This window comes from Telmatherina bonti, assembly GCF_933228915.1.
Source record: "Telmatherina bonti genome assembly, chromosome: 5".
Lineage (NCBI taxonomy): Eukaryota > Metazoa > Chordata > Actinopteri > Atheriniformes > Telmatherinidae > Telmatherina > Telmatherina bonti.
In genome coordinates, this window is record NC_136623.1 from 21,501,954 (window position 1) to 21,525,562 (window position 23,609).

Below are 23,609 nucleotides of genomic sequence, written 5' to 3' on the forward strand. Positions count from 1 at the left end.
GTCTTTTAGAAATAAATGTAAGTCAATGTTAATATTCTCTGAAGTGTTGGAAAAACAGCTCTCACTGTTTTAACCTGTGTGCATTAAGCCCAGGAAGACTCAGGTGTCATTTGTTTCAGTCTAATCCGGGAAGTTCGTCGGCAGGAGGGCAAGCCAGCGGGGAGCTCTGTTCATGGATTACCTCCTGAATCTTACTGTTTGTTTGTTGTTGTTTTTTATAGCAGGTGTTATTAGCACATCCTGATACCACAGTGGATACAGGTTTTTTTTCACAGCAGACATCCTGACATGTCATAGAAGAAAAATCACAGCTGTTAATAATAACATTAACAGCAGCTTTGTCCCATGCATGTGCTGCAGTAAGGCCTAACACTCACTCTGAGTGTGCATGCAAATAATAAATGTGAGCTGGCTAAATGGACCAACAACTGTTAATTTTATTGTTTAAATCTTCCTGTGACCTCCCATATCAACTTTAGTAAAAAAAGACATTTTTACAATATCACTTAGTGCTTGTGTTTACAAGCCTGAGGGTGCACTGATTTTCAGTTATAATAGTTTATCAAAAGTTAGCAATGCAGGGTGTGATTTACAGGAGGAACACATAACATGTGTTCCCAGCACTTTTTGCTAAAATACTATTGAACCTCTGTTTTTTTTCCAACCAAGAAGAAAAACGGCAGATGGTTACCACATGCACTTCTCCTTTTTTCTGTTTTGTTTGTTTCTTGTTAGCAATGTGTTTTACAAACTAAATTAAATGCAATATAGTTTTTAAACTTAAATGACAAATTTTACAATTCTGAAAGGATTAGTCTACAAGTTATGGACTCACAAACTAGGAAAATACCTGCTCTGAATTTGTGTGCGTGCATAATAATTATGTATGTTCTGATGGGAGCTCTAATTAAGACTCTGGGTATCTGAAACCTGTCAGCATAGATCGATTGGGTCGAAGACTGACAGCTCACTGTGTGTATGTGTGTCCCCATGTAAATTTGAGTGTGCTATTGCTCCTTGGGCTGCATATCATATTTTGTGTGTAGCTCAGAAATGTTATTGTAACAGATGCAGTATGGATAAATATAAATGTACACATAAACACAAGTCACATAGTCTTTTCTTGAATGCCGACTAAACACAGTTTGGAGAAGAGCTTGAGGTGTTACATTTTTGTGAACACACACACACACACACACAGAATGGCATAGACTTGTTGGTGTTTCAAGGCATTTCCTGTTTTCATTGTTTTTTTTTAATGTCTAAAAAGTTACCTTTATCAAAAAGTAAATAAGTTAGTTATCACTGCGGTGTGACATTATAGATTTTCAGACGCACAGATTTACTCGCATGCACCACTTTCTTTTTTCTATCTTTCTAACACACACTCACACAGATAAATGTGCTCACTGTTTCACCACCACAGTTGCTATCAATCAACTGGTTGTTCAACAGAGAGTGTGCACATGTGGCAGCGTTCTCGATGTGGTGCTGGATGGCAAGTGAGTGATGGCAGTGACAGTATAGACGGCATGTGCTGTGAAATGTCACCATGGCGATCGATGTTGTTTAACGAGGCTGGAGGCTGATCTGGGCCTCATGCTAACATAAAGCTCTCCTCTCCTTAGTCTTCCTCCCCCTCCTTACTCTCCTAATCCCCTTCTACTCTCTGTGAGAGCCTGAGGGTCCCTCAGGGGAGAGACGAGGCCTTTTACCTGTCAGGAGGTTTTTGTCTCTGTCAGGACACACACACACACACACATACGCGCACACACGCACATGCACACACACACGCACACACACACACACACTCCCACACAAACACTAATTCAATATAAATCCAGACCAAATTTGCGTTATTTTCACAAACCCTTACACTAAAGTGTTTAGGTGTTTTTTGCATTCTTTGTGAGGGAATAAGTTAACTGAATAATCAAAACACAGGACACAGTAGGTCAGAATAATCAGAACTAGTTTATGATTTCAAAGTGCTGAACAGAAAATCCAGTGATTCAAAGAGAAAGAAAAAGATTGAACAGGAAACTAACCAAAGAGGGACATTGAAAAAAAAAACAAAAACAGGATCTTTTTTTCTTTTTTATATCTCTTCTTCAAAAAACAATGCACAACTCGTACCACAATATTTGAAAAAGCTAAAAACACTTCAAAATATTAGTTTTGTATGTATATATATATATATATATATATTTATATCATATTTATATCTATATAATTTGATTTTTTTTAAACTGCTGCCGTGAGGATATGAGTGGGTGGTGGAGGCCCAGGGAGATTCCCATAGAGCTGCAGTCTGCAAGGTTGAGCTGTTTTTGAAATGCTATGGGAGCTTTGAACAGCTTACAACACACCATGCATATCGTCTTCACTTCTGTAAGTGTACACACAAGGACAGTATGCCCTCTGCATTCCCATGCAGCCTCCACTTTAGAAATGTTAAGAAAAAATTAAACAAAAGAGCAAGAAGGTGGAATGTTTCACCCACTGGATGTGCAGCTGTCTGTCGAGCACCCTCCTCTCCCTGACTCCTTGCCATACCCCAGGCGAGCAGGTAGGGTGTGTGTCTGTGCTTCTAGCCCTTTTCGGGATGTAAGTGCTTCAAAAGCCAATTTCTGTCCATGCTTATTCCTCCACAGTCTTACTCAATGTATTATTTCAAAATGAGTAATAAAAAATAAAAAACAAAAACCAAAACAAAACACATAGCAAAGCAAGTTCAAGTCTGGGTGACTCGGTCATCAATAGTTAGTGCACAGAATCTCCTTCGCTGTCTAAAGCTAGGTGGAGACTGTGTCTCTTTCATTTAGCTACTGACAGCACAGGACAAGTCTTTGTAATAAAATAATTTAGAGTTTGAAATTCGACCGTTCTTTTCCCGTCTCTTCCTTTTGTGGCAAGACAGCACTGAAGAAATTGCACTTGTTTTTAAGAGCCCACCTCGAAAGCCACTTCCACGTGTTTATGAAGCATCTGTGTTCTGCTTTGACAGGTTTCATCCTCTATTCATATGCTGTCTGATCTCTGACCTTTCAGTACGTTTCAGTTTGAAAACAACCTGCTCCTTATTTCAGCAGGAGGTAACTTGTGTCTCTCTCTGTGACATCGACAGCTCAGATAACATTCTGTAACCAGACACCAGAACAAGCCGGGCCAAAACACAGATAAACAGTACACATAAGCGGTTTTTTTTTCTTTCTTTTCTGTTTTTTCAGGATGAGCTGCCACCCAGATGAAGAGAGGACAGTAAAAAGTTTTTTAGTTGTCCATGCCAACTTCATCATCTTCCCCCATGTGAGAAAAATCAGGAAGATCAAATAAAAAGTGGTAAAGTTTGAGTAGCTGTCTTTTATACAGGTGAAAAGCATTTTCTTGGTTGTCCATTTGAGCAAAAGGCGTTCTTGTTTAGTTGTCCCATTGAGTGAGAAGTTTTCGATTGGCTTTCTCTGCTCTGCGTCAGTCAGAAGGGAGTGCATCTCTCTTCCAAATGTGTGTACATGCTCCTTGAGGAGTTGGGGAATGGCCTTGACACGACATGCCGTGAATTTTTCTCTGCATTGTCAGCCCAAGCCATCAGTACGGCAGAGTGTCCAGGAACCTGTCAATCAACGGTGGGGGTGGTACCAGGTCCTCCAGCTTCAGGTAGAAGATTCGTTGAAGGCCCTGGGTCCTCTGAGAACGGAGCTCTGCTCTTAAACCTAGAATGCGATTTAGAGGAGGTACAGGCTTGGATGAGGAGGACGATGAAGGGCCACAGCCCAGATGGTCTCTGAGACAGCAAATGACTTTATTCTGCAGCTCCTCGACTCGTTTTGAGTCCTTCAGACCTGGGACTTGCTCTGTAGGTTGACAAGAAGAAACATTAAGAGGGTAATTCATTAAATGGCAAAAATGAAGTCAGTGGAAAACTAAACACACACATACATACATCAGAGCTCATTCAGCTGAAAGAACATTAGCTACATCTTGTTTTATATTGAATTCTACCTCATTAGCCTGTATGGCTCATGTTCTTAACAGGCTTTAACCTGCCTCATTCACTACAGATCAATACACACCCTAACCTAATAAGCTTCCTGCATGCTGTTTATAGACAGACACACACACACACACACACACACACACACACAAACCATGCATGTAAAATAATCACATATGACTGGATTTATGTATTATATATGCTGCACATTAATTGTTTGAGTCTTATTAAATAAATGAATAAATTATGCAGAAATAGTCCTTACAACTTTAAAATCCAAGACACTGGTGAAGATAAAAGTGCTCAACAATTAACTGATTATTTGGCCTTGTGAGCAGCAAAATCAAATTAGAAATGCACACGCAAACACACACATATGCACACCAACACATCGCTGCCCATAGCAACTCCAGTGGCACTCGTACCAGGCTTAATGTGGCGCTAACTCATTCTACAGAGAACAGGGTGTTCAGCCGCTCACACACATTCACATATAATATATACAAGCACACATACAAGCTGGTCTGTGCTGCAGGGAGGCTGCCTGTAAGACCAGTCTCACTTTGAGGTATCCATTATCTGAAGCTTATTTATTGTTTGTTTATGTGACTCTTTTGTTTGCTGTGCTTGCTGCTGCAGTCACTTCAGCCCTCCTTCCACTGCGCCTTTCAGACCTCTCAAACACACCTTTGCTTCCCCGTTTTTCTTCCCGCTTTCCCTATCCCTTCTTTCTCTATGTGCGTGAGCTCCTGGGGAGAGATCGATGACTGCCTTTCTGCACAGGCCACTCTGAAGTGGTCGATCGCCTGGTGGCTCTGGTGGCTCAGCATTGGCTGCGTGCTGCGTGCTTTGCCGAGGTGGCAAAGCACCACTGAGAACACCGCAGACGCCATTCCAGAGCCATGCTCCACAGTGGGCTGGTCGATCAGGCACAGAGTTAAGTGCTCCCCCAGAGAGCGAGGATGGGGTTGGAGGGCCGAGACAGAAAAAAAAGAGGTAGAGGGGGTGGAGGGGTGAGGTGATGTACGAAAGCGTACATCAGGGGGAGGGGATTTTACCCACTGCACATTAATCTGACTGGAATAAAGCTGTAAAAGATGAAATGTTCACACTGTTGTACCTTGCGCAACATATCTAATTCAATTTACAACATTTGAGATTTCTGCCTCCTCTGTTGTGTTTCTGATGTGTGTCCATGGAGTAAGCTTCCATTTTCCACCCGTGAACACTGATTAGAGGGCCAGGTGTGTGGCAGGTGCAGCAGGTGCTTCTGGGTATCGGGTTCTTGTTGTAGGCAGAAATGTGTGAGAACACACATGCACATGTGTGTCTTTAAGCGGATGTGTGACGTTAGTGGATGTATCCACCTGATCAATGTCACATTGAATCATCCAAAGGATAAGCTCTTGACAAACGGAAAAAGGAAGGAGTGAGTGTGTGAATTTTAGTGTCTGTACATTTACGTAAAAAAGCAGCTTGAATAATTGACAGCAGTTGCGCAGAGTGGAGGGAGACAGATGGCTATTTTTGTTCTAATTTTACTCTCTTTAGCTGCTATGTTTGTGATTTTGAATCTGTTGTTACCCGTGAGCAGTACGAGGGCGGCCAGGCAGGCGAAGGCAGAGGCATCCAGGCTTAGGCTCTGGAGGTGGGTGGAGAAGTCCCGGATAGAGTCCAGCCATTCTCCGAACCCACGAAGGCACTGAAACCTGTGCAGCACCAAGCCGTTACAGAACACTAGTTTATCATCAGGCAGCATGGACCTGAAAAAAGAGAGCAAAGGAGACACAGACTGGTTAGCTCTTCATTCAAATGAAACACTGTTTTCCCTTACATATTATAAATATAGCTGAAGATACTGGGGCAAGGAAACAATTACAATAAAAACAATGAGGAAACCTGGCAGTATGCAAACTCTCACAGAAATGAAGCACACATCAAACACAGGCACGCAGCTGATTATGGTTGTGTTTTCCAAATTACAGCATTTTAAAACATTCCTGTGTTTCCTTGTGGCAGGGTGGGGTGAAGGGTTAGGGCAGAGGGCTGCTCTTTGTGTGCGTGTGTGTATTTACAGATAGGTAAACTCTTATGGCTTTAATGTACCCAAGCTGTGGTGTGCAGTGGAAACACAAAGCTTTAATGAGGAAATGAAACGCTTCTCAGATGTATTTTACCATCACTTACTCACGACACGACTTCCCTTATTTTATCATCCAGCAGAGAGGGAATGGAATCAAGAAGCCAATAACACAAAGGATTTTAGTTTAAGAGAGAAGACAGGGATGAAATAGGAGTAATAGGAGGATGAAGGATAAATGTGGAAAGATGAAAACAGATGCTTGTACAATCAGAAAGGTAGAGAGGGAGAGAAGAACTGGTGAAAAGACAGGGAAGCCTCTAATTATAGCCTGTGCAAACATTGGTTTAGCAGTTATGAGGATAAGATGCAGTGCCATTTGTGTCTAATTATCCTTACGACAGCAGAAAAAAAAATTTCCCACCCACTTTCAGCCAAGCACACGCAGAGAAAAGTTTCACTTAATTCACCATATAAAATGTGCATAAACATATATATTTTGCCAATTAACACAAGTAATTAGGAGCGAAGTCTTGATCTATTGTTAAATTGCATATTAGCACATCAAGATAGGATACGTGATTTTAAAAAAATCTTCATTTGTTTAAAGGATGAAACTGGGCTTTTTACATAAATCTAATGTGTTTATTGCCATGACACAAAAATGTTAATAAAATATGCAAAATGTGCTAAAGTTATCTGACATTTGAAACTTCTGGCACAAATGAGGAACGTGTATTGGGACATAATGCACAAGGCAACATCATGTGTTACAAAGGAAGACTTCCTTTCTTTTAACATTATCCCATCATATCAGTTCCTCAAAATTTCACCCAGGAACCTTTAAAATAAAACCTTTGAAATAATTTTCCACTAAGCAATCCACACTTTTGATCAAAACGATAAACCTGATCATCTCACAGATGATGTGCATGCAGCAATAAAACAAACTTCTTTTCAACCAAGAATATTCTATATTGAGAAAAATGCTAAATATGCTGTTTCATGCATGCCTGATAGTAAATGAAGAAAACTACACAGACAGACTGGCAGACAGGCAGATGCACACATGCTCACATCTAGCACAGCTGGATGTCTGCCACACATTCCACTCCCCCCTGACTACACTGTCACCACGGTAATCAGCCAATAACCACAGAAACTCTTTGGTAACGGGGTGCTTACAGCAATGCTGGCCCAGAAGAGCGAAGCAAATTTGCTCTCCACACACTGAACACACACACTTACATTCACTAAAATACAGGCACATGCTCGTGAGGGGGTCCTCAAGGCATCTTGGTTCAACACAGGGTCAATGCAGGGCTGCGTCAGCGATGAGATGGTACAGAGGATTGCATCTTTTCCTCTCACGGAAGAAACAGAAACTAAGACAGTGCTGTATTTGTGTGTATTTTCCTCTTTGTCGTGGGAGTTGGGCTGATGGGAACACAAGCAGTGTGCTTGTGAGTGAGTGTGTTTGATAGAAGCCCCTGTGAGTCCACCCTTTAGTTTGAGTCACAGTCCCCCTCCTGCTGGGACTGTGATGCCACCACCCATCCTCTACCCACCCTGCACCTGGACCTACACTGGGAGGAGGAGAGAAAATTCTACACAGTCAGTGTGTGTGAGTAAGTGTGCTTGTGTGTCTGACTGTGTTGGTCTTCTGCCCTAGACGACAGTGCGGACAAAAGGATGAGCTTGTAGCGCGATCCCCCCTCCTCCCTATAAATTTAACCAGCCACATGCCTTTCAAGAGCAGACCCGTAACCCAGGGTAATTCTAGGGATGAGGTGGGCCGGAGCATTCATAATGGCACCACAGGTATCCATGAGTAAGACAACCACGTGTTCAAACGCACATGCACAAGTAGCTGTATGAACGCATGAAGTAAATAAAGTTCATTCTTTTTTTGTTTCTAGTCAGCTGAACTGAAACTGTATTTCCCCCCAACAATAACCCTTTTTCTGTCTCAGCTGACTAGTTTTTAGATGGAATTGATCCTGTCAATTCACAGTTCACAATGTTAGCACAGTTTTAGCTTGAAGAAAACACACAGAGCTCTCTGTGCGTCAGATATCAGAGAGTGGAGCGGAACTCTGTGGGTGTAGCTGCTGTCATAGCTACAGACTCCATTCATAATTTGGTTCATATGGCGATTACTCAGCTCCACTCCTCCTACTCTGGAGATACATCAACACAGCAGCGCACAACTTTGCCCGCACATTTACAGTCTTTAATGTAACTGTAAAGGGAATCAAATGTCTCTTGTTCCTAAGATGATGTGAAATAATAAAGTTGCTGAGAAAGAAAAAAAAAGGAAAATGTTTCATGAGTGTGAAAATCCTCTAAAGACGTTATAAAACAGGTGAGATGGGTGTGTTAGAGGGAGAATTTGCTGAAGTGTAAACTCAAAAGTGTTAAAACATCTCATCTTGTGAAACACTGTCATCCTTTCGCTCTCTACCACCTTACCTGTGAGCCAATCGCAGGACGAAGAGCTCCAGAAAGGCAGAGTCTATGAGCAAGTTTTGATCCTCACGCTGAAGTTCAGAGAAGCCAGGCAGCCGATCTGCCCAGCACCGCGTGGTCTCCATCGAGATGGTGAGCAGCCTGTAGAACAGCTGGATGTGCTCTGCATCTGAGGTGGATGAAGGAGGGTCGGCAGCACTGAACTGTTTGGACACAGAGAACAAATAAATTTAAAAAACAAAACAAAAAGAAAAACAAAACCCACACACACACCAAAGCATATGCCTTCACATGAGATTAAGCATGGCAGTGTACCTGGCTATAGTCAAGGTCTCGGGGTGTGCAGTGAGAATAAGCCCTGAGCAGAGCGGAGAGCAGGCTGAGGGGTGGAGAGGGGGGAGATGCCTCTGTCTGCAAGGGACTCTTTGGTTTGGAGGGCAGGCGGCCTCTACGTCCCTTCAAGCTGTCAGTACGTACCACTGTGAATCAGTAAAAGACATTAAATAAGAGTCAGTGAGGACATTTTTCAGTTATTCAGTACTAATATTCATCCAGCATCCACATGATTTTTAACTCTCCAACATATTCGCTGATATAATTTCTTCTGAAGAGGCACTGCCACTTTTCCAACATAGGAATCTGCGAACCAGCAGATGGCAGTGGAGCTGCTGTACAGGCGCATTGGGCTGTCAATGCAACATCTGAATACATGTGTGTCTTGCGGATTTATTTGCATTTGTGCGCTGTGTAAGTGTGGGTGGGGGGTATTGCAGGACGTGTGAAACAGGTGAGAAACCTCAGGGAAATGAGAGCAGTTTAAGTGTCACGCTGAGTCTAAACATCAGCAAAGCCTCTCTACTATACAGCCTGTCAGCGTATGTGGTGAGGAAAGGAAAAGAGGGAGAGAGTGAGAATCTGTGATTAGGTGATCAGCTGGACTCTGTGTGTCTTTATAATCTTAAAGCTGTTGTGGGTTTAGAAGATGTGTTGCACTTTCCTCCAAGAGTGGAGAGGATATAGTACAGTGGATGTGTGTGATGTGACCAACTGTAAGATATATGCAATAATAGCAGAGACAAATGTTAGGATCTGGATCAGTTTTCGCGTGTTGACAGCAGTTTTCTGGTGTGTGATGTCCTACCTTCCTTCACCATGCCCACACTCAAACACTTTTGGAAGCGGCAATACTGGCAGCGGTTGCGCCTCCTCTTGTCCACAGGACAGTTCTTACTGGCCAGACACACATACTTGGCGTTTTTCTGCACGGTGCGCTGGAGAAACAAGACACAGACATACCGATAATCAGCCTCCAAACACAATCAACACCTAATATTAGATTTGTTTAATTCAATTTTTCCTCCCCTATCACAGAGTGAAAAGCAGAAGCTCGCAGGTCAGATTTTAATTACGCGCTGAAAGGCGACGGTGACATCAGTATAATTAGATAAAATTAATTTTCCAACAAGCCTCGCCTGCAGGAGGGACAATTTTATTAGCGCCACAACCGACAATGGGGAAGGAGCGCGTGGCGTGCCGAGCCGGGTCCCGCGAGACGGAGGGTGGGTGTGTGTGTGTGTGTGTGTGTGTGTGTGTGTGTGTGGGAGGGTGGAGGGGACTGCGGCCGAAAGAGCTGTGTGATCAGATTGTTTGTGAAGCTCGCGGGTCAGTTCGTGGCACCTCCGGGGCCTCGCGCATCGCCTCTTTCAATGGGCCCCGCGGGAGCTGTTTTCTCCTCGGCTGGCTCGCGCGATTATTACTGACCTTATTAAAATGAAATCAGAAACAGGCCACGTGGGGCTCGGGTGAGCTCACCGCGTGGATGACAGACAGTGATAACAAGGATGATAGCGAATACCTACACATCTGCGAGCGCGCGCACCTATGTGCCAATCCCGGGCGCTTGCGGCTGAAAGGTGTTTGTATCGACAATAAAAACGGCTCCTGGGTGGTACAAGTGGCGGGACATCATTTACATTACTTTTAGCAACCGAAACCCAAGTATACAGAGCAGCATCACAGTGTGGGACCGCGTTAAAGTAAAACACTGTTAATGATTTGTTCTAATTTGAAGAAGCACAACGATGTCAGTTATTGCGTCACTCTCAGACGACTACATTGAGCCTCCAGGACCGTCTTTATAGTCATTTTTGACAGCAAGATTAAATCTCTATGAAAAATATTTGCTCGAGGAGTTAATCGGTTTCTACAAACAGTTACATCTGGCAGTGAAGCAGGATCACACCAGCCGCGACAACCTTCAACATGTTGTTCCGCCCCTGTCATGGTTAAATGTGTGTTCAGAGTTCATCGCCAGCTTGTCAGTTTAGTTCTCATTGATCTCAAATACACACGACTCTATCTGTTTATTTATTTAGTTTTTTTTTTCTTTTGGCTGTGACTAATTTTAAACAGAAACAAACTAATATTGACAAAAAAAAAAAAAAAAAGCCAAACTACTTAAACGCTCCTACCTGCTACATTAAGCGGCTCAACAACTATGTTGTGAAACTAATGCCAAGCACAGCTGGCAATCATAATTACTGTCATTTGCAAAGCGTTAACATTTTATTTGTGACTCCGCTGGTCCACTCACACCGCACCAGTATACAAACTGTAAATTAAACAAAGCGGACACACGGAAAGTGCCACAGCCTTCCCCTTTTTCTTTAATGCCTCTAAAACACATCAAAACAAATAAATCCAATTAGGAGACCCTCGCGCCACACATGCTCGTGCCCCCGGGAGACCAATAACACAGCAATTATTCCATATGCTCTGGCGCGAGTGCGGAACTGACGCATAATGGGCGCCAGTGCCGGATGAGAGTCGTTGCCATGGTACCGCAGATCGTTGCGAATGTCTCCCTCTCATCCCTTCAATGGCCAGTGACCCGTACGCGCGAGGATAAGTTAGTTATGCCCATTAATGTGGCTGAAGGAGAATAGGGGGAGTTGGAATTAAGGTAAAGCTGTACGAGAGGGTGTAACTGAAAGCTCAAGCATGTTAACATTTATTTACATGTTTACAGGTTTGCTGCATGGTCAGCACAAAGTCTGAGGTCTCATATGGTATTTCTTATAAATGTTCTCCATCGTGAAAACCAGTTAACATGCTCGACTCTAACTTAACTATTTATTTTCCCCCAAACTCCAAAGAGCATGGTTTTTTCTGCAGATTACTGGCACAGATACAGGGAAGCAGGTGAATGTGGTTTATAGAGTGAGTTCTGTGGTAGTTGTTTGAGGATAAAGGTCTTGTCTTCACTGACCCAAGGTCTAATTTATAAGATAGCCGCTTCCAAGAAAAGCCTGAGTTTTCAATGATCAGTTAAGGTTTTGATAAATTAAACTCTCGTGAGTGAGCGTTGGCCTGCTTCCTGCTTTCTCTACTGTCTTTATCCACTACTCTCTCTCTCTCTCTCTTTCTCTCTATTGAGGCACTTGTGACTCTGCTTCCACTGCTGGCGTCTCAGCAGAGTCGCCACATAACAGAGCAAGTACAGTGTCACAGTACGATGTCACAGTACAGCATGCATACATGTGCTGGTGTGGTGCTGTGCAGATGCTGCATGTATGGTGTTTATGCATACAGACAAACACACAAAAAACACTTATCAAATAAATAGAATATTGTTAAAACATAATATCCATCATTTTGTTCTTAAGTTGCTTATTTATTTTAAAGCAATCTGTTGGTGTGTTTATGAATGGTCTCATCTATCCTGTAATTTATCCTCATATTTACCTTAAATTTCACATAAACTACAGATTTTAAATGAAGTTTAGTTGGATTTGAAACTTAAACATTGAAATCTGAAGGGGTGGGGTTGGGTTCAGCTGAGAGTCATGTTAAGAATCATGTTGCGAGATGAGTTGTGAGAACCAGAAGCATATTCCCAAATGAACAGACATGCAACACATAGAGGCACACACTCCATAGGTGAGGCATGCACAGACAAATGTAACGCTTGCCTTAAAATCAAACGCCTTTAGGGATCTTTTTGTTTTTTTGCCCCAAAATCACAAACTCCATCCCCCTTTCTGCTTCAGTCCCATGTCTGTCTTTTAATGTGAAAAGATACTTTGAAATAAAAAAGAAATTAAAAGAAAAATTGAACTGACTTCATTTCATGACTTTAATAGTAAATGTATGAAAACACTACATATATACTGTAGTTTTATGTATTTGATCCATTTACTTTCTCTGCTCTATTTGTGCATTTAAAAAAAAAATGTGTGTGAGCTTGTTTTGCTGTCTTTTGACCTGATGGCTATGACGAACATTCTTTATAAGTGACAGGGCACAAAAATTGTGTGCGGTGAGCTGAGTTGACCATATATTTAAAGTGATAAAAGCACACCAAAAGTAGCTTACAACTAGTTTGTTGAATGCATAAAAATAGGACAATTTTAACATTATTTTTGTTTCCAACATAATGTATAATACAAACAGCTGTAGTAATTTAAAAAACAAAAAAAACAACCCATTCTGATAGATTCGCTTCATTAACGAAAATCAGTGAATGGCATGCATTATTCAGCCAAAAATAATAAAAACAGGAAAAATGAGTTGTTTAAGAGCTAAAATGAATTCACAGGGAAATGTGCTCGAACTGCATTAATGAAATAACAATAATTTACAGCAAGTCTGTACTAGGGTTTAATGTGGAATAACTGTTCAGTGATAATTAAATGCAATCAGGGGAGTATTTTCAGGGGACAATAAAAACATCAGGATAATTGAGGTAATGTGGCTGAAAATATAAGAAGAAGAAGAGCAGGTGTTTGCAAGGTTTTAACTGCTGTGGTTGCATCCTGAATTCATGGTTAAACAAAAAGAAAAATCTGTACATACATGTTTTTTTTCTATATGTGGTTGTGTGCATATGTCATCTGTGCATGGTTGCATCTGCATATGTGTGTGTGTGTGTGTGTGTGTGTGTGTGTAGAGGAAACATAGTCAGGTTTGACAGTTTTGTGGCTGTTGAGTGCTGCAGCAGGCAGACAGCCTGCAGCCTCCCACCACCAGATTCTGCTTTCATTAATTACTAAATAAAAACAAATTGTGAAACTAATTGAAAAGAAGGATAATTCATTCCCACCTACCACAGGCATTATTCAATTACCTCTGTGTTTGCACCCTTTGTCTTGCTGTCACTTAATTTTCACTCGCTTGTCTCAAGCAACCAATAGAAAGCGTAACAAGTGTGCTGGAAAATGTTATCATCAGAAAACTGCAAAGGAATGACTTCATTGTCATTTAGTGTGCATTCACCATAATTTCGAGTGCTCAACTATGACACTTCAAATAAAAACACTGCCACATAATTTCTTGTGCTCGTCAGAAAAGAGCTTTTGAAGATCAGCTTAGTTTTATGACTTGCTTGCGGAAAGCAAAAAATAAGTCTGACTAAAAACTGCCATTTGGTTATGTAAAACCTTGTGCTCCATTTGTCTGCACATGTGTGGCAGCATAGGATGTGAGACAGCAAGCTTGACTGAATCACTAGATGAGCCAAATTTCAAACTGACTCATACTGGGCCCAGTATTGTACCAGTGAATTGTGGTCAATTTCGTGGCCACTGATTCACTACAAACGCGTTAAGAGGAAACTTCGATTTCCAGGAGGAGTCATTTTCCACTGCACATTCGCTGCACTCTAAATATGAGTGGTTCTACGGCAAGCCTGCTTGTGAGAGAGAATATGTGTTTATCGTTTTGTGTTCCCACCCAACACAAGTCAACACATGCGCATAGACCACATGGACAATTTGCCCACTTGGTTGCTGAGAGTGATGACCCCTGTGGGTGAGATGTGCTTTCGGTATGACACCAAAGACGATTTAGAGGGCACGGAGAAAGGCGTGAGAGTGGGAGAGAGGCAAATGCAAGAAAATAGTTTCGATAAAAGTATGTCAGTCACTTTGTGGCAAATTCACAGATCCTGGCTTGAGAAGAAAAAGCACGCTGTGCACGTATTTATGAAAGTGGATAAACTGACACTTAAAACAGTCACTCTTCATTTTTACCTTAAAGAAGCCCTTGCAGCCCTCACACGTGCGTACGCCATAGTGCTGGCAGGCAGCATTGTCCCCACACACCGCACAGGTTCCTTCTCCTTGGGGGCCACGAGGAGGAGGCGAAGGCAGGCTGTCTCCTAGTAGAGGCCCACAACGCCCAAGCGCCAGAGAGCGGAAGGCGAGACTGCTGCCCCCGGCCCCACAGTGCAGCTGGTACATGGGCTGCTCCAGGGGTGGACCATGAGGATGGGAAACTGATGATGATGATGATGAGGATGATGAAGAGGTTCGAACCAGTCCTCCCCCGAGGCTCTCGTAGCCACCGATGCTGCCACCACTGTGTGGCGGCGAGTGCTGATAGTAATGTGGAAAGCGAGGGGACTTGAGGGGACCGGTGTCAAGGCCAGAGCCTAGGGTGTGAGAGTGTGAGGGAGGGGCCAGTGAGTGCTGCTCGTCCCACAGGAAAGAGGTACCAGGCTGCGGTGGCAGAGACGGGGTGGTGGGGGTTGAAGGGGGAGATTGCTTAAAGTACATTGTGGAAGAGGACATGGCCTCCAGTGGTGGGGCAGTTGGGTAGCTCTCTTCCTCTTTTTTAATGGTGGGCCTGTGTGGGGGCATCTGGTAGAGACAGGACGATTTGGGCTCATAGCTGCCCTCCACAAAGACGTTGAAGCTGGGGAGGGAGGTGGTGGCGGCGGCAGAGATCTCACCTCCACCCAGGTCCAGCTTGGTGTAGTCAGGGGTCATGAGGTCAGAGCTGTAGCTGTCACCCTGGTAACTGAAGGACTGGCTGGAGTAAGCTGAGCCTGGAGGGGCGGGCCCATACTGAGCCTGCACACAGGGCATGTCTGCCGGGGAAGAGGAGCACACAGATAAGTTAGCTCTGTACATGGAATCTTTTTTTTAAAGTGACACAAGTGTACAGTAGTTTATTGCAACAATCATTAGTCAGAGGATGAAATCCAAAGCCATATTAGTTAAACACTAATTTACAAAGAGGAGCAGGACTTGTAAAGGACAGAATCACAGTACAGGAAAGACGCTACCGCAGATCTACAGGAAAGGCAGATTCTATTAGAGGCACATGCATGCAACAGTAGTACTATACAGGCCCAACAAATGAACAATGACCAAAAATTTCTGCACAGCTCTATTGGAACAGGCAGTTTTTTCAGCATTTAAAGTGTCAGAGGCTGTTGATTTTCTTCCATGTCAATAAAAAAATAAAAGCTGAGTCTTTCCGTGCATTGCCATTCACTCCATTTCCTGCTGTAACGCTGTTAGAAAACTGTAGCAGATTTATTTGGGGGCGCGCACACACACACACACACCACAGAAGCACACATTGATTCATCCATAGTTAGTTTGTTTAGGGAAGCTGTAGTTTATCAGTTCATGATTTTGATCCAGTTCAAGTGTGCCTGTGCATGTATGAGTGGGTATACTCTGGTTAGTCAGATGGCAAAGCAGATGAGACAACATTAAATAATAATGGAACCCCATGGTGGTGTTGGATGCTTGCTGCACAACCTCCCTACAAGCACACACCCGGAGACACACACACACACACACACACACACACACACAGACAGGCTATGCTGATAGATGCAGACAGAAACATAGACACAGATATTTGCCCTAACTGCTGCAGACGCCAGTCGGTATGTCTTGAGTTTCCCTCCTTGATTTAATTCAGCCAAAGTCCCAGCAACAGGCCACCACCTCGTCAACCGTGTGAGCAGACCAAAAAGATATGTTCTTATCAGCCGTCTTATTTAATACACGAGCCGCGTGCGCGTCTCTGCACATTGAAGTGTGCCAAGAGTAATCAGTCAGAAGTGTCAGCAGAGCCAGGCTTTTGTGCTGTTTGCTCAACGCTCCTGAGCGGGAAACTGTCAAGTGTCAACACAGCTCTGCGCACACTGACGACCAGCATGCGCGCGCTCTGCCGTAATCGCCCCTGTTCACTGCGCGTCATGTTTGTCTAGGAAAATACTGGACATATCGGTCCTGCTGTTGCCGGAAGACTCACAAATACCTCCATCATGAGGACTCACCCATGCTCCGACAGGGTATTAAAACTAATTAACTTTATGTTCAACAACATTCCTAATTTTAGCTTAATGTAAAAGTTCTGCAACTCGATAAAAATCCAGTTTCTTCTCATAAACAGGATGAAAACTTTTACAAATAAGATGAAGCTATAAGAAGACTTTTTGAAGAAAGCCCGACACTTGAATTCTGAGATCATAACCAGACAAGCATCAGGCAGAATGACACATTTGAATAGCCGTTCTGGCACAATTACACTTTATCTGAGTGATACAGGCTAATTTATAGGCTGACTGTAACTTATGCTTTGGCTGAGGTCATGGAAAACAACAGGGCGACTAAAAGTATGAACTAAGATAAAAAATATAATAATAATAATAATAATAATAATAATAATAATAATAATAATAATAATAATAATAATAGGGTGTGCAGCCTAATTCTTTCCTTAAAATTAAATCAATGAAATTTCTATTAGAATTTTATTAAGTCTTCTCCAACCAAAAGAGAGGGGATGAAAATTTATTGATTAATTAATTCTTTATGAATAAAGCTATGATTAATTAATAACAACAAATATCAATAAAATTCTGATTTCCTTATAGGTATACTGAAGCATAAATATTTTGCCTCACACATTCACCACAATGTCAGCAGCAGCACAGGATGACATGCCCCCTAAATCTCAATGACATTATTATCTTTGTTCTTTTCTTGTAAATCGAGGATATGAGTCAAACTGTATGTCTACATGTGGCTGACATCAAGTTCTTTTCCTTCTTTTTTTCTTTGAAGCTACGCGTGACCAATTCTTCAACCACGTGGAGAATACACATTCAGCGTTATAGGTGTCAAGGGGGCTGTTTGTGATATGTTTTCAGACTTTTCTGTTTGTGTGTGTGTTTTGTTCTATAATTTGACTGATCAGGCATCAGAGACGAAAGAAAAAGACTGTGAGCAGAGGAGAGCACAGTGGTAAATTTTGTGGCTCTCCGTGTTGTGTCAGTAGGTCAAACCCCACATAAGTAGGTATTAGTCGGTGTGTGTTTTCAAAACTCACTGCACCTGTCATATACCAACACAGCCTCACAGCAGTTTGTGAAGCATGTTTACTACATGTATTTTAATTGACTGGGGGTGCAGAAAGATGAAACAGTGAGAGAGAAATTTCAAGATGGAAAATACTGATGTTTTGAGGAGCTGCTCTTTTTCAAACATGTGCAATGCGTACATATGTTTTAATCATTAAGGATATTAAGGATGTCAACATGGGACCTGCATGTGCTCATACTGCCAAAAACATAAACCCCCATCCTAGAAAGAACGCGTTAAACCACTTCTGTCAAGTTTCACCTTTTGCCTTTTGGCTGGGCACATAGTCTTCTCTCACCAACACAAGCACACACACGTTCGCGAGCTTATATCCTCTCACACACCAGTTCAAATAGAGTTGCATCCCCACTGAGGTTATATTCTTATGTCATCAAAGCAACTTATAGACTCCAACACCACCAGTGGACTGTTTTATTACAGTTGCATGCAACCATGTGTATGTGTATGTGTGTGCAAGCAAGAGGACAGGCAACCCAAAAGCAGAGTCAGGCAGAGGTGGTGCAGCATAGTGAGGTGAAGGGAAACAGTCTCTAACCTCGAGGTGTGCATTTCAACTGGACAAACTGCAGCTGTTCCAATAACTGAGTGCGCTTGTTCATTGTCAGAATGCCATAGATCTAACAAATAAAAACATGAAGTTGCAAACATAAATACATAAACAGTTCCTTTTTGTCAATAAATTATGAAACAGACTTTTTTTTTTTTTTAAATTCAGTGGGCCTCTCACACAGTGACAAAGACAAAACAGAGTTTCAATTATAGCAGCACTGACATTATGATAATAATTTATTAACTTTTGATCCTTTGCTTTGAGGAGATAAAATTACATTTAATACACAAAGAATAGCAAAGAAACAATCTGGAGAGTTGCTAAATCTCTCAATAAACATATTCATAAATAAATAAATATAAATAAATACAACTATCATTTTTTCAGGTTTTGATCATAAAGCCTTCTGAAGCGGTTGTTGAGTCATTAGGGGGTATCGATGCCTTTGACATGTCTTCTGCCCCCACCTTCAGGATTTGATGCAGGTCTCACAAATCTCTTATCTTAGTGATTGAAATGTCAACTCTGTCCGCAGTTGCCAACACGTTTTTACACACATACAGACACACCTACACACATCATACACACTGGCTCATAGATAGAAGACGTCATCTCATAAAACTATGACTTTTGCGTTCATCAAGAATAAACTAAAGGAATGAGCCAAAATATGTTTGTTTTCATTTTGATTTAAGTGAAGATGGAAGCCTGAGAATGTTTCCTTTCTCCATATCTTCTGCACTTTTCCCCCTCATCTCCTAACAGCTGTCATTAAAGTCGCCACAATAACTAAACTGAGATCAAACTGCTGTTGCAAATGAAGAGAGAAAGAAAGAAAAAACAAACAAAGAAGGAAGGAAAGAAAGAAAGAAAGCTCAAGCAATCTGAGCGGCAGCTTCTCTACCTGGTGAAAGAGTTTCGCGCTGAATGGTGCTGGGTGTCCGGGATTTAGGGGTGGCGTGGCTGCGGCCGGGGCAGGGCTCCTGGAGTGAAGGGGACTCGGCGGACGTCGAAGAGGAAGGATCGGATCGCCGGGGCTCCGAGCTCGGCTGGGCGCGCTCTTCCGAACCTGTTCCTGGAGGTGGAAATATCTGGATTAAAGCCAGGGGTTGAAAAAGTGTGAACCACTATTCCCTTGCAGCAACCATACAGCCTCAAACTCAATGGAAAGGTAAATGCAATCGCTGTTTATCTGTTTCCTAAGAGAGGAAGTGTTGTTTTTGCAAAGCCTCACAAAACTTTATTCCATAAAATCAATGAAAGTCGGTAAAACAAACAAAATAAACTAAATAAAAACAAATTAAAATAAAATACAAAACCCAAGAAAAAAAAGAAACATTTATTCAGAATTAAATATAATCACAAACTAACTTGTTTTAGTCTTAAATAACCCGACACTTGAATAGGCTACAACCAATCGAATCCAAAAGATAAATGAAGTAAATCGGATGCAGAGATAAAAAAAAAAAAAAAAAAAAAAGATATGAAAAGGGATTAAAAACTGATTTGCACAAAAAGAGTAAATTACCACATCGCTCCATGAAAACCTATAAGATAAAAAGTATATATGCACAGACTGAATCAAACACCGATCAGTTCTGATACTAAATGAAAGGTTGAATCCATGCTACAAAGAAAACATTAAGAACCACAACTGAGAACTATTGGTTCATTTCACAACTTACATGTGGGCGACAGGTTTCATTCTAACACAAAAATGTGACCCGTTATTATCATCTAAAAATCCATCAACTCGCCGAGTTAAAAAAACAAAATAAAACAACTAAACCTTGTGAAATCACCTACACACCTACAAAAGTCAGAACTTTTATAAAAGCACGTTGTGCCAGCGCATCTGCTCCATCGTTTCTCTTGCCTCTGATCGCCACCGTATCGGTCCGCTCAAGGTTCATCCAGGAGAAACAAATCGAGGAATTCTGGAGAGTCGAACCTGAAACCTTCAACCAGCGGACTTCTGTGCGCCGTGCGTTTCCAGCTCTGTCAACTGAAGAAAGTCACACTGTGGTTGGTGGATTTCAAGGCCCAGAGCGCCCCCTTTTTGTCACACGCTTATATATCCTACCCGCTCTACCGCTCCATGTCACACACACACACACACACACACACACAGACATACACACACACTCACTCAGTGATACGGTCAAGTTGGGAGACCGCTCCGCGTCCTAGAATTCAGCCTGTTGTGACAAGTCATAACCCTCAAAACAGACTCTCGGGGGCTATACCTGCAACATTTTGCGCCCCTTATCTTTAAGTAAACATATCAAACTCCCAGAGAGCCTAATGTCATAACCTGAACATACGAGACAAATCTGAGCGGAAACACTGGAACACTTTTAGTAGTTTCTTGGTCATAAACATGACTTACAAATCTAATGCCTCACAGCGTTTGACAATGTGAAGAAATAAACTAAAAAGACTAACCAGGGTAAACAAACAAGTCGAGCTCTATAACATTTATTTGATTAGGAATGATTTGGAACAGTTAAGTCATTATTCAATTCTGTGTGGAGTCATTTGAGTGAACTACTGAAAAAACATTTATGTGTTCAAATGATTAAAACTACATCAGGAATACGATTTTTATTGATACAAGTACATGTAGCCTGATTCCTTGATAACTTGGGATAAAAGCAGAATCGTGGGTAAATCCCATCCCAACTTCTGTGGACACTTTTACGCGCCGGTTTCACTTCAAATGAACACTTTAGTGTAGACATACAGTCTACTACACCCCCGATGAGCAAACCGGACCCCTGTCAGTTCTCTCTCAGGCCAAGCCGGTCGGAGTAGCTCTGGCCCCGGCGCGTACCGGTAACCAGGAGAACGACTTAAGAGCTGTAAAGCACGCGCCCCGGAGCGCCGGTAGGCCCCGGTAGCCCCTCACACCAATAAACCCGGACAGCGCGACTCTTCCAGCAAACAGATACAGAGAAAGGCGAGGACATAAAGGAGAGACCAGACAAATATATGAGTACAGTAAATCAGCCCTAAGAAGGAGGCTGCCAGAAGTGCCTAGCCGTGTGCGTAAACCCGAGAGTGTGAGAGAGGAGAGAAAAAAAAAGATAAAATCAGCAAGTTACTGAAGCACGTCAACTCGGCATTTGTTTGTCTTAGATCAGCTCTGGTTTTGTAATATATTGTTATCACATCTCTTTAGGGCATGTTTCACAGAACGCATCAGAAATTTGACTTGGATTTTTCCTGCTATCAGAAGGCAGGAGGACGAATCTGTGTGGGATCAGGAGCCACTTGAACCAAGCCAATCAATATGGTTGCAATCCTGAAATCTAAACAAATTCTGTTTCCAAGAAAATATTAATCTGTTTTCAGATGCTAAAAATCCTGAGAAACATGCAACAAGTGATGAAAACGTTGTGAAGTACTCAGATTTCCCAGTCAATGGCACCAGTTACCTCACAACTAAACACACACACGCACACGACATGTTATAGTTATAAATCACTGATTACCAGCACATCCTCTCTATAAAATCCTACATAAAAAGGCCTTAGAAATGAAAGGATAGTGTGAAATTAAAGAGCATTAACTCTACTCTCCTAGATCCTGGCTGAATGTAGGTTACTCTATTCTCCACTCAGACCAATTGTGCGTCTGACTCCACTCTTCATTGTGTGAGTGAGAGGCATCTCATTTCCATGACAACCGGAAAGGATATGATACCTTCTCACGCGCAAATTAAATTCGAGTTGAGCGTCATGGTACCACCGCAAGCAGAGAGGAGCGACCGTTCACATGCGCGAAAGAGTGACATATCAACAGGTTACAGAACTGACCTGTAAAGTTTAACCAAATCAGCACTGCATATTAAGATAGAGTAGCCATATATTAAACACGACACGTGCTTTAGTTGGAGTGAACATGAATGAACACAGCTGAGAGGTTAGTTAGTGAAAGTCAGGCAGTTTAGCAACAGAGTAACAGCGATTCATTCATTCAGTTTACTTACTGGTTTGCTGTGACGGTTCCGTCTTTACATTTGGTAATAACCTCGCAAGAAGTATCCCTTTTCCATGCAGAATAATCACAGACTTGGAAAAATGCCGACAAAAATATTTAGAAAAATGCTCTCAGTGTTGTTGAACTGAGAGCAAATGCATCGGAGGCAAAAAAAGGAGAGAAAGTTTGGAAATCTTTCTCTTACTTTTTCTAAAGCACAAAAAGTAGAAAAATAGATAAGAAAAAATAAAATAACACAAGCTCAAACTCCCGAATGTGAAAAGTGTGTGTCCGTCCGTTCCCGTCAGCTGAGTTTGTCGGTGCTGATGGGTGCTTTTCAAAGTGTGTGGAGTTGTAACGCGGGTTTGTTTATGTGCGCCGTCTGAGGGGAGAAAGTCAAATAGTGCATTTATGTGGGCTCTGCCTCCACATAGAGCGCCTGGTATGCGCTACGTCAATCTGACGCCATGGGAGAGGTGACGTCACTCAAAGTAGAGCTCCCTCTCTCGCGCTCCCGTACAATACGAGACACATAAGCCCCCGACGCCTGTGCCAGAGAAGGAAGGGGAGGGCAGGGGTGGAGAGAGGATCACATCGACGAGAGAGAGAGGGGATTGGTTTGATGGTTGTAGGACAGGAAGCTGAGGGGGATCCGTTAGGCGAGCTGGCACCACAGAAATAGATATTTACAAAGCTACAGACTAGTATAGATTTTTAACAACTATCGGGAGGGACAGTTGCCTAAATCAAATGTTTTAATTGACACAATAAAAAAATCACATTCAATTAATAAAATGTTTAAATTTAGAGTTAACTTGACTTTCAGAACTTTCCTGCTCAAGTAACAGTAGAGGAGGAAGTACCCAGATCATGAATATGAAACAAGCCCCTGGGCTCAAGCCTGAAAAAGGTCCCCCACCCACCTCGGAACAAGACAACCAGACAGAGCGAGACAACTCAACCACAAACTGTTCAGATAGACCAAAAAATGTACTCATCGTCTGCCTCCAGCTACTTTTGTTGAGTAAAATTAACTTTTCCTCATGGACATTTGACACCTTTACATGGACAAATTATAATAAATTAGTATTGATCATTCAATGCCAAGTCAGCTCTTCTTCTTCTTTTTTTTTTTTTTTTTTTTTTTTAATATCAATATTGTATTTCTCTGCCATGGACCTTTTAGATTTTAATGCTGAGATATTTTCATGAACAATCTTTTCAGAGCTCTGCAGAATGCTTTCAGATTAAAGTGTCTATGTGTTTATGTACAGCATGCTGTACACATTGCTCATTTGACCGTGTTGATGTGTTTGGGCTTTTTATGAAGTTAGTTTGATGTATATAAAT

General features: G+C 42.1%; 1 protein-coding gene across 4 annotated transcripts; it reads right to left on the minus strand.

The window, feature by feature from the left end:
* Positions 1 to 1,995: 1,995 nt before the first annotated feature.
* Positions 1,996 to 22,626, minus strand: nr4a3 (nuclear receptor subfamily 4, group A, member 3). Of its 4 annotated transcripts, none has more exons than XM_079240104.1 (8): positions 22,270 to 22,626; positions 19,183 to 19,369; positions 14,573 to 15,411; positions 9,685 to 9,814; positions 8,859 to 9,022; positions 8,547 to 8,746; positions 5,579 to 5,757; positions 1,996 to 3,854 (listed from the first exon to the last, which is right to left on the minus strand). In XM_079240104.1, the coding sequence occupies exons 3-8, from the start codon at positions 15,407 to 15,409 to the stop codon at positions 3,589 to 3,591; spliced, it is 1,776 nt and encodes a 591-aa protein (XP_079096230.1). In that variant the 5' UTR covers positions 15,410 to 15,411; positions 19,183 to 19,369; positions 22,270 to 22,626; the 3' UTR covers positions 1,996 to 3,588. The 4 variants fall into 4 exon arrangements, with proteins under 4 accessions (XP_079096230.1, XP_079096231.1, XP_079096229.1 ...); XM_079240105.1 differs by having other exon boundaries at positions 19,183 to 19,353; positions 22,270 to 22,381; XM_079240103.1 differs by lacking the exon at positions 22,270 to 22,626 and adding an exon at positions 20,089 to 20,220 and having other exon boundaries at positions 19,183 to 19,353.
* Positions 22,627 to 23,609: the final 983 nt, after the last annotated feature.

Bases quoted from the DNA above. Each gene is read 5' to 3' on its own strand.
- nr4a3 (XM_079240103.1), bottom strand. From the start codon at position 20,191: ATGAACCTTGAGCGGACCGATACGGTGGCGATCAGAGGCAAGAGAAAC. The intron at 9,815-14,572 runs GTAAAAATGAAG...TTGTTTCTCCAG, and splicing joins GCTGCAAGGGCTTCTTTAAG to CGCACCGTGCAGAAAAACGC. The intron at 8,747-8,858 runs GTACACTGCCAT...GTGTCCAAACAG, and splicing joins GAGACCTTGACTATAGCCAG to TTCAGTGCTGCCGACCCTCC.